Source organism: Apium graveolens, chromosome 1 (assembly GCF_009905375.1).
Source record: "Apium graveolens cultivar Ventura chromosome 1, ASM990537v1, whole genome shotgun sequence".
Lineage (NCBI taxonomy): Eukaryota > Viridiplantae > Streptophyta > Magnoliopsida > Apiales > Apiaceae > Apium > Apium graveolens.
The window spans coordinates 196,262,288-196,273,669 of record NC_133647.1 but is presented as its reverse complement, the minus strand read 5'-3'; the positions used below and the strand labels follow the sequence as shown (position 1 = coordinate 196,273,669).

Sequence of the window (11,382 nt, the reverse complement as noted above, 5' to 3'; positions counted from 1 at the left end):
GACCAAAGATATCACAAACAATTATCTTCAGCCTAAACAGGGAAGCGGGTCTCCAACTCCTCTAAATGGATATCATTGTCATCTTCCTGCAGCTCCACATGATCTGATGCATTATTCTGCAAATAAGAATCAGACAATCTGTTTAGACTAGGTTGTCAACAATAAAGGTAGACAGCTTTTGCTCATATTCATCAAAATAGTTAACTACTTATATGTATCTAAATAATACAGGTTAAATGAATTTAGCTTGTAGTTTAAAGCAGCATTAGTCAAAAAATAATAAAAATGTACAATACAACAAAATTATTAAAACAACCACAAGAAAAAATGACATAAAGAATTGATATATGTATATCTCCTGCAAGAGCTAGACCTGCAAGAGCTAGAGCTCACTGAATAAAATTAAAAATCCAAGTGTCTCAGATTTTGCTCACTGGAGTGAAAATCTGTTCTAACACTGAGGCGAAAATATTGTTAACAACCTTCCTAAATAACTCCTCTATTTCTTTTTATTATATTTTCTATTTTTTACAACTACAGAAATTACACAAATATGTATTCAAAAACTTCCAAATTTAATAATACTAACTTTGTACACAATAATATGCAGACTTTATCACTTGAACACCAGAATTGCATTTTGTTAATACAACTTCTAATTAACTTGGTTCCGGTAAATTAGCAGTGAGACTCAACCAGGTTACAAAAATAATGCACAATTATTTAACTATTAAAAATCATATAAAAGCGAGGGAGATATCAAAATCATATAAAACTATGAGCACTAATTCTTGGCTACAAAACATATAACAACATTATGGTTAACCTAATAGCAAAACTAGTTCTTGGCTATGAAATGACATTAAGGTTCTAGGCTAATTATATGTTCTTGGATAGAAGTAAATTATTATATTTATAATCTTGAAGGTACGAGGTAACATTGAGATCAATTTGATTAAAGGTTAGATTAATTTTAAAACAACATACAACATTTTAACAAACTATCTCGCGTATCACCAAAAATCACTATTCAACTCTAAGACAAATCAGCAACTAAAAGCATAAATACGGCATACTCAAACACATACATGTTCATCGATCTCTCTACGAGTGCTCACAATTTCGATGTATCAGATAATAATCAAATGTTTAACGTAGTAGCAAAACTAGTTGTTAGGGGGGGCAGGTTATGCAAAGAGTTAATATTTAAGTAAAATGACATCAAGGTGTTAGTCTAATTACATATTCTCGCATGGAAGTACATTATCACCTTTTCAATCATGAAGGTACCAGTTAACATTGAGATCAATTTGGTTAAAGGTTAGACTATTTTAAAGTAACATGCGAACATTTTAACAAACTATTTCATGTATGAGCAAGAATCACACTTCAACTCTAAGACACAACAACAACTAAAAGAATAAATACGACAAACTCAAACTGAAAGCATATCCATGTTCATCTTTCTGCAAGTGCTTATAATTTAGCTAAATCAAATGTTTAATTAACCTTGTAGCAAAACTAGTTCTTGGCTACAATATCATATAAAAGCATTATGTTTGTATCATTACCTCTCGAATAGTCTTTTTATAACGCTCAAATAGAGGAGATGCCATTTGTGCTGCTATACGGATATACTCTTCCCATAAAATTTTAGAAGCAGGATCATCTCTGTTTGGAAAAGCACGAGTAGCCAAGTTCTGCACCTCTTTGTCAAGTCTAGCACGTGTCACCTCTATCTCCTCTAGTGCCTCAACCATGTTGGTCACCTCTGTCATGACTTTCCCAATAATATTATATGCACTGCTTGGAATGCGTTCTGGAATGCAAGCTAGAGTAGACTTAGAATTTGTATATTTGACAACCCTGTCCATTCCAAGAAGCTCCGAAAGTGAATGACGTGGAAACATAACCACTTTTCCCTTTTTTGAAGGATTAACCTCCAATAATTGCTCGACTTCCCGTTTTCTTTGAGATTCCTGAGATGGTACATTGCCCTCCTGAGAACTTCCCTCTTGCATATCACGCTCCATAACAACCTATAATACATAAACCATTAATACAATTGGAGGACCAGAAGCCATCACATACATGAGCATATATTGTATCACAACACATACTAACAGCCTAGAGTAAGCAATATTTTTTAGAATAAGCAGGACTAAATGTTAATTAAAAATCTGAAGTCCGAAACAGTAGGAAAAATTAGGTGTAGTAGAACTCACATAGGTAGGAAAATTTTTAAATCTGGATTGCACAGATTTATGTGAAAATTAAATAAAATTATATTATGATGTACTAATAGAGAACAGAGGAATAATTTGAAGCATAATTTTGAAAGATCGTACCTCTCGTTTTCCAAACTTTGTGCTATTCCTCAAAGGATCACCCGGTTCCAAAAAATATCGAGCAGTGCCAAAGAAAGAAGTTTTACCACCATTCTTGAGTTGAAAGCCTTTAACGTCTCCACTACATACATGACATGATAATGTACCCTTTGTTGACCATCCACTTAACATTGCAAGTGCTGGAAAGTCGCTAATCGTCCACATTAGTGCTGCCCTCATCTGAAAATTTATGCGTGATGACCTATCATATGTCTCCACCCCTGTATGCCATAACATCTTCAGTTCATCAATTAACGGACGGAGATAAACATGTAGGTCTTTTGTAGGATCAGTGGGACCGGGAATAATGAGAGGCATGAACATGTATGGAGCTTTCATGCACATAGATGGTGGAAGGTTATAAACAACCATAACCACAGGCCATACAGTGTAATCCCTTGCTAGTGGATCACGAAATGGGTCAAATCCATCACTAGAAAGGCCAAGTCTGATATTCCGTGCCTCTTTTGCAAACCTCGGAAATCTAGCATCAAAGGCTTTCCATTCATCTCCATCTGCTGCATGAGATAATTGACCTTCAACTACAACTCTGTCATGGTGCCACGTCATACACTTAGCAGTTTGCTCAGACATGTATAAACGTTGTAGTCTCGGTACTAGTGGAAAGTATCGCAAGATCTTTCTTGGAATCGACTTCTTCTCACTATCTTTTCGATCCTTAAATCGATTTGTATGACATATGTCACAACATGTCTTCTTACTGTTTTCCTTGTAAAATAACATGCAATCATTCTCACAAGCATCAATCTTTTCGTATCCCATATTCAATCCACTTATCATCTTTTTCACATCATAATAGGTCTCGGGTAGATTGTGGTTCTCGGGAAAAACTGATCCAATAAGTTGAAGTAACTCATCAAACCCCTTATTACTACAACCATGTTTGTTCTTAAAATACAACAACTTGTTCACGAATGATAAAGTGGTAGAACTAGAGCAATTTGGATAAAGTGGTTCAGAAGCACCATCCAACATATCATAAAAGTTTTTTGCTGTTGCATTGGGTTCCTCCTCACCATTCCCAAAATTTTCATGTGCATCTGCAAAGTCTCTAAGCATGTCATGCGCATCATACATATCATCATCTCTACAAGTCTCGCCTTCAACACCGGAGTTATCCTTCTCACCATGAAAAATCCATCTAGTGTATGACTCCATAATGCCGTGTCGATACAAATCATAAGTTACATTATCAGGTAACTTATACCATATATTTCCACACTCTTTACATGGACATCTTATCCTCCCCTTTGAATCAACATCCCCTTTTAAAGCAACTCTAATAAAATTTTGTACACCAAGTTTGTATTCCCCCGTTATATTATTTCTTGCATCGAACCTCTCATTCATCCATCTTCGATCGGATGACATCTAAAAATATTGCATGTAATTTAATTTAGTAATTGTAGTAAAACCAAGAAGCTAATTATTATATATATAAATTATTATTTATTTATATAAATAATAACTTATATATTTCTCAATAATTAATATAATTGATAGTATCAATTTATAGCTCATTATTTCTCAATTATTTTAACATATTTAATAACAAGTAATAATAACAATAATTTTTTCAATCTAAGTAAGATAGTCAACATCAATTTATACAAAAAAGCATGTAATATTGGCATAACTAACAAAATTGATACAATTATCACAACAAGATCTAAAATAATTATGAAACAAAACTTACTTGACATGAAAATTGGCAAAATTGAAGTTTGAGGGAGGCAAAGATATGAGAGAAAATTGTAAAGAGGCAAAAGGAAAATGGAGACAACGAAAAAGAAAGGATACTGACAGTAGGGTTTACAAATTTATGAAATAAATTCAACCAAAAATGGTTGAAAATAAGGGTTAGGTGGCTTGTAAATAAATGTGTCACTGATTCATTGAGCAGCTAATTACTATACCTTTTGCTATTATTAGTTAGAATAAACTTTAAAGTATATTTCTTGGTTTCTTGATGACTTTAAAAATAAATAGAATAATTTTTTATATTTAAATAGTAACACGGACCTTAAAAAAATTTAATTTTTTATAAAATCAAGTCTTTGTTACTATTTAGGGGACACATGCATAATTAACTCCATACTAATTTTTTATGAATTTATAAAAATTATTAAATACTTGTTATTTTTTTATTAAAGGAGTTGACTGAGTAGTTGAATACAAATTCATAATTATAAAGGTTACTAGTTTTATTGTTAGTATTGGCTCATATAATTTTAAACTGTACATTTAGATGTCTTTTTTATCATACATTACTTTTAGAAATCAATATATAGTTATTTGTCATTTCTTATAAAATCAGCATTTTTATTAAAAACAACCACATTCTGTTGTTTTTATAACCCAAAAATAAAGTACAGATAAGACTCTCGCAAATATAAATTCAACCGGATTTAGTATTGGTTGAATTTACAATTTGGTGGGAAATTTCCCGCTTAAATGAAAAGAGTCTTATACAAATTCAACCAGAAACGGTTGAATTTATTTCAGTTAAATTTAATCGGCTGAAACTATTTTTTGGAGGGAAGTTTCCCGCTTAAACGAAAAGAGCTTTATACAAATTTAACTAGAAACTGTTGAATTTATTTCGGTTGAATTTAAACGGTTGATTTTATCTTTTCGGTGGGAAGTTTCCCGCTTTCTGAAATAATTGCTTGTCCAAAATCAACCGGATACAGTTGAATTTGACATCGGTTGATTTTATTCGGTTGAATTTAGTGTCGGTTGAATTTGTCCGGTTGAAATTAAGTTTGGGTCAAAGCTCATATCATCTTGACTGCGTATTCAACTGGATCCGGTTGAATTTACGGCCGGTTGAATTTAATCGGTTGAATTTAGCCGGTTTTTCTAGTAGTGTAAGTATAATAGGTTTTTGTCGTGAGTAGCACTATCTCCACGGCTTCCGCATTAGATGTCAAGATTTGGAACTTGTCAAGCACTATTTAAATATAGGAATTAAACAGATATATAACGGTGTGTGTATGTGTGTAGTAAGAATTCCGTAACCCCCAATACACCTTTTGGTCAGCATTTTATAGGTTTCCCATTAGGGTTTAGGGGTTTATACCTTGGAATTGGACCGTGATGAGTTCTGGATTGAGGAACGCGTGGACGGCCGTGATGGGCCAACGTGTCCCTGGATCCGGACCGTTGGAAGGTTCCAGATCCGGGCCACCTGGACGGTGGGGATGTTGCCACGTGTCTGGGAGCCCTCTAGTCACTTGTTAATTGGGTTCTGGGCTCCTCTTGTTGGGCCTAAACTAATATGGGCTATCATTTTCCTCACACTCCCTTATGCGGGTTTTCCGGATGGGGGAGTAAATTTGTTTTCCTTGTACTACTTAGAAGAAAAATTTGGGATTTTTTTTGATTTGTTGCCCCAAACCCCGGGTCTTAAGGATATGAGATTCTGAGGTTCACTTGGGTAGTTTCTTTGATTTTTGTCCAAGTTGGATTCCTTGAACTACTTAGAATTTTTTTTGGGGTTTTTCTTTGATTTGTTGCCCCTAAACCCGGGGTCTTATGGATATGAGATTCTAGGGTTGACTTGGCTAGTCGCTTTGATTTGTGTCCAAGGTGGGGTTCCTTGAACTACTTAAAAGAAAATTTTGGGGTTTTTCTTTGATTTGCTGCCCCGAACCCCGGGGTCTTATGGATATGAGATTCCGGGGTTGACTTGGGTAGTTTCTTTGATTTGTGTCCAAGGTGGGGTTCCTTGAACTACTTAAAAGAAAAATTTGGTGTTTTTCGTTGGTTTGTTGCCCCATAACTTCGAGATCTTATGGATATGAGATTTCGGGGTTGACTTGGGTAGTTTCTTTGATTTGTGTCCAAGGTGGGGTTCCTCGAACTACTTAGAAGAAAATTTTGGGGTTTTTCTTTGATTTTTTTGCCCCTAGCCCCGGGGTCTTATGAATATGAGATTCCAGGGTTGACTTGGCTAGTCGTTTTGATTTGTGTCTAAGTTGGGGTTCCTTGAACTACATAGAAGAAAAATTTGGGGTTTTTCTTTAATTTGTTGCCCCTAATCTCGGGGTCTTATGGATATGAGATTGCGGGGTTGACTTGGGTAGTTTCTTTAATTTGTCTCCAAGGTGGGGTTCCTTGAACTACTTAGAAGAAAAAATTGGGGTTTTTCTTTGATTTGTTGCCCCTAACTCTGGGGTCTTATGGATATGAGATTCCGGGGTTGACTTGGTTTTAAAATTTTGGGAAAAGAATGGATGGATAAGGCAGGCTGTACTTGATTTAACCGAACTCTGAAAAGTAATGGAGGAAAATCTGGGGTGTCAGGAGTCTGTTGGAATTCCAACAGGTTTCACAGATGTGTATATATATATTTGCGTGTAATAAACATTTCTTCCCCCTCTTTTTTTCTGAAAATATGTGCCTTTGCAATAATTACCGTGACAGGGGGATAATAACTGTTGTGCAATTATTTTTTGTAGACGAATGGGAAGCGGCCACGTGGCCACGTTGTCTTTTTACCCAAAAACTGTTCGCATTTCTCCTTTCTCTCCTTCCCCCATAAATACTTGCACACCTTTCTTCTATTTTCTTTTACACGAATACACAGTTGAGAGCAAAAAAAACCCAGAGATTTCATTAAAGATTCTTGGAGCTTTTCTGACTTGAAGCCTCTACATTTTTCTTTTTTCTTGTATGTCCATGCACTCCCTCCTACTCTTCTTGTGATTTTCGCTTTGCATGCCTTCTTTTTGTGTGAGTTTGCTTCGAATTTTGTTTTTTCTTTGAATATTATAACTGATTAGTCATTTTGAGATCAAGTTTATGTGATTGTGGGGTTGTGTGTAGTTTTTGTGGTGGTTTTGTGTTTGTTTCACGTAAAAAAACATCGATTTTGTGTAATATGTATGTTTTAAAATGAGTTTTTGGTCGTTTAAATTTAAGTGATATCCGGGGTCTATTCTTGGTTTATATTTTTGAGGATGATCATGTGTATAGTGTACAGATCTTGTTTTTGATTTTTGATTTGTAGAATACATGTTTCTGAACTACTCTCGTTCTTGTTTTTATTTCTGTGTTTTTGGGTTCGGGTGTGAGATTGACTCTGGGGTGTGTGTGTGTCTATATATATATATATATGTAGTATATGCAAGGTAAGAAATTTAAGCAGACAACCAACCTTAAGATTCGATACACGGGTAGACCCGATTGCTTAGGTGTCGTGTCGTTCAACGCTTCTTCGTCATCCTCCAATAGTGAGTCCGTAGACATGCCTCCCCGCGTCGAGAGACCAATTCAGGTTTTAGCCGAGACCTTAGTTTTGGGGCCCGGGGGTACTTTGGCTAACGACGATGGGTCTTGGGAGGACGTAGATCACTACTTCGTTCAGAGCTCCTAGGCCCCTGTATTTTTATTATAGAGATTTATCTGAGGTGTACGGGGGCCCGGAGGGGCTAGATGGAAGAGAGCCCTACGATGAGGCAGCAATGGATAGGCAATTTTTTAATGCCCCGAGGACTAGATATGCTTGTGGCCTCGTGCACAAAGAGATTGGGGAAAAGCACACTGACGTCGAGGTAGATAATGCACTCCGGCTCACGTTTAACCTCAGGGAGGAGTATGAGTGGGGATGATCGGAGGCTCATGAAAGGGTCTCTCACAGACTAGCGGAGGGTTATGTTGGGATACCCTTAGAGCATCTCCGGGGCGTCTGAGATTGCACCAGTTTACTAAGTCCCTCTGTCGGGATGTGTACGGGATTTCCTTCACTCAGTTGACCCTGAACTCTGTGAAGTGGATTAGTTGGTTCCCGGCTTGTTGTCATGCCAAAGATTACCTTCCCACCTTTAGACTCTTCCACCACCTCTTTAGAATCAAAAAAATCTACAAGTAGGCGGATATATGAGCCGTTGTTCCGGATAGAGGATTGTGGGTATCCGTTCGACAAGATGGTGCTTCTAGTTAGCATGTTAAATTCCCTTAAAGGTTGGCACCGGGAGTTCATATTTTCCGGTGTGGGGATTTGGAGTTCATGCCACTCCACAAATTTGATTTGAAAACAGATAAATTTCCGGTCCAGAGGCTCGGACAAGACGCTCTCACGATGGTGTATGCTTTCTATTGGGCACTCGGAGGGTAGTGGACCCGGGACTCATTTAACGATAATATGAATATGTAAGCTGTCGGATGTAAGTTGTCTTTTCTTAACTTTTCCGTTGCATGTTTTACTATTATTCTCTTCTTTTGTCCGAGCCTAAAGTTTGATTTGTTGCTATTACAGGTATTCCGAAGTTGATATCGTCTCCAAGTAATATGTCAGCACAATTGAAGGACTTGGTTGCGCGATGTAGGAGGATCGGGGGCAGCCTGAACGCTGGTAAGAAGAAGGTGGGTGAAGCTGAAGCTGGTAGTGCTGGTTCCAGAGCTGGAAAGACCGTGGCTACTCGTTCGGGGAGGACGCGCGACCATCTAGATCAATGAGCCCCGGGCGGAGGTTGTGAAGGAAAAGGAGAAGGAGAAGGCTTCGAGGAAGAGGAAGAATGCTCCTTTGGAGACCGTGAGGAGGACTCGGGGGGGGGGGGTCCGGGAGCAGGTCTTCGAAGAAAGCTGCTATAGAGTTGGCTACGGATACTCCGGAGACCACCTTAAGCCATTGCTGTCCAGTTTCACTCCGAAGACTCTCCGGAAGGAACTGTTTGAAAACTACGCCACAACTGCCGAAAGAAGGCAGTACCGGAGGGAGCCTCTCGAGGACTTTCTTGTTTCCATGCAGGAGGATGTTACAGCTGTAAGTATTTTCTCTTGTTTTTGTACTTGTCTTTTTTTGGGGTCTGTTTTTCATTTTTTGACAATTTATTTGTTCGCAGGCCAACTCCCGGATTGCTGGCTTGGTGGCTATCACCCGAACTCTGAATGCCAAAATTGATGCCGGGGAGGTTGCGAAGACGGAGGCAGAAAACTTGTCCAGGGAGCCGAAGGAGCTTAAAAAAGCCAATGTTAAGGAAACAGAGACTCATAAGAAGCTCTTGGCTGACATTAGAGCACGGCAGGATCAGGCTGAGACTTCTGTCCGAGAAATGAGGGATGAGAACCGGAAGCTGAGGGAGGATTTGGCTGCAGCCAACTGCAGAAGAAGTTTTGGCGAGCTTCCGAGGAACTCCGGCTTATTTTGAGGAGTTGAATAAGAAAGCCCCGGAGAAGATACATATATTAAAAATAATGAGTAACTCCAAGAGTCAATCAATCATGTAAGTTAACATTTTAGAGTTAACTTACATTATTAAAATCAACTCTTAACTATTATTTTTTCTCTAAAAATAATATTAAAAATCAACTCTTAACTATTTAGTTTTTAAAATTTTATTTATCTTCCAACAATCTTCCTCAACTTCACTCTCTACTCATTCTTTATTACTTAATTATGTACCCATGAATAATATAATGCTTGTTTAATACCTTGAAAGTAGAGAAATTAGTATAAAAATGAGTTAGGAGGGAGCATAACCTCCTCATTATTGAGGAAGCAAATGAGGATCCTAAGTGTTTGAAGAGGGACTTGCAGGAGGGCACTTAAGCTAAATTTCTTCAAAAATTGACTAAGAAGCCTATTTTAAGATGTTGAAGTTGCACTTATATACTAGAACTGTAGCAAAACTTTTACGGAGAAATTTTAGAATTAGATAACATATCTCATTGCTAATGAGACAACCATTTACATCATCTGATATATAAATTGTTACACCGGGTAATAAAACTGTAAATAGGAATTAAGTATAAATGTTTTTTAAATTAATTTAAACAAGAGCACTGCCCTTAAGGTACTCAGTAAAGGCCAGAGCAACCAGACCTAACATAGCAAATCTACCATTCCACATTTCTGCATCAGAAGTCATTAAACCTCCTGATTTTGACTGAACACTAACTCCTTTAAACAATGGTACTAATGATGCCAGTGTTAACAACACACTTGTTCCCAGGAACCAGGGAACACCACCGTTGGATATCTGCGAAAACACGTCCTGGCCATTGGATACTTCCACTGCCATGGCTGCAACGAATCCGATCATCGCAAGCCTCCCGTTGATTCTTTCTGGTGCAGGTCCACTGAATGCTAGCACATCGAAAAAACTTGTGCTTGCCTGTAAGATATAAAAATTTGTAATGCCTCCGTTAATTTATAAAAAGACCATGGTCACATCCTAAACACTGAAAATTATAAAATTCACTCATTTTGATCGTTGGAGATTTTGTGTATGCAGGCGGTTCACCGTTATTAAGAGTTAGAACGTAGAAGCCAGTCAAATTGAGTTAAACTTATGAGTACTACATTCTTTTTGTTCATTATACTAAATTTAACAATAATATATAGTAATTACCTTAGGTTTGGGTTGAGGAGTTGGGATAGTACTTGCTGGGCTTGATTCCTTCTTTTGACCATCCTACATACAATGCATAATAATTAGAAACAAAAAAAATTAAACAAAGCTTCTGCTGTGGCCGTGTTCATAGGCGAACAAGTCTTGCGCTCCAAAGACCCCAAGATTTTCAAATATTCTATGTATGAAAGTATAATTATGCAGTAGATATTATAAACTGATTTCGACTGAGACAAAACACTAGTAACAATTTTCACACATATTAACTAGTATGTATAACATTACTCTTTTAGAAAATAAAAAGAACATCACTAATTTCTTTGCTTTTACTATATAACACCAATTATCTATAAAAAAACATGCAGTACTGCGTACCTTTGCCATGCACCTAATTCGCAGGCTACAAGCACCCCTAGACATGGACGGTGCAAACGCATACTTAGCCGGAATAAGGCTAAGCCTAGTTCCGGTTACGCCTGGTGTTTTCGAAGAGGCTAGGATAGATTGCATAACAACTGATGAGGCCATTGTGTAAATGTGATCTATATGTATGATACGCTTAAAGGTTTGATTGCAGGCTCAAGAATTTGCTTATAGTATCTGACTGAGATGCTTTA

At 37.2% G+C, this 11,382-nt stretch overlaps 1 protein-coding gene across 1 annotated transcript; it reads right to left on the bottom strand.

The window, feature by feature from the left end:
* Positions 1-10,033: 10,033 nt before the first annotated feature.
* LOC141723801 (early light-induced protein 1, chloroplastic-like) lies at positions 10,034-11,368 on the bottom strand. Its single transcript, XM_074525701.1, has 3 exons — positions 11,141-11,368; positions 10,766-10,828; positions 10,034-10,528 (listed from the first exon to the last, which is right to left on the bottom strand). Exons 1-3 carry the CDS (start codon positions 11,291-11,293, stop codon positions 10,184-10,186), a joined length of 561 nt encoding a protein of 186 aa, XP_074381802.1. The 5' UTR covers positions 11,294-11,368; the 3' UTR covers positions 10,034-10,183.
* Between the last annotated feature and the right edge of the window lie 14 nt (positions 11,369-11,382).

Coding starts and splice junctions, on each gene's coding strand:
- LOC141723801 (XM_074525701.1), bottom strand. CDS start 11,293: ATGGCCTCATCAGTTGTTATGCAATCTATCCTAGCCTCTTCGAAAACA. Junction 10,829..11,140: donor GAATTAGGTGCATGGCAAAG/GTACGCAGTACT, acceptor CATTGTATGTAG/GATGGTCAAAAGAAGGAATC. Junction 10,529..10,765: donor CTCCTCAACCCAAACCTAAG/GTAATTACTATA, acceptor TATATCTTACAG/GCAAGCACAAGTTTTTTCGA.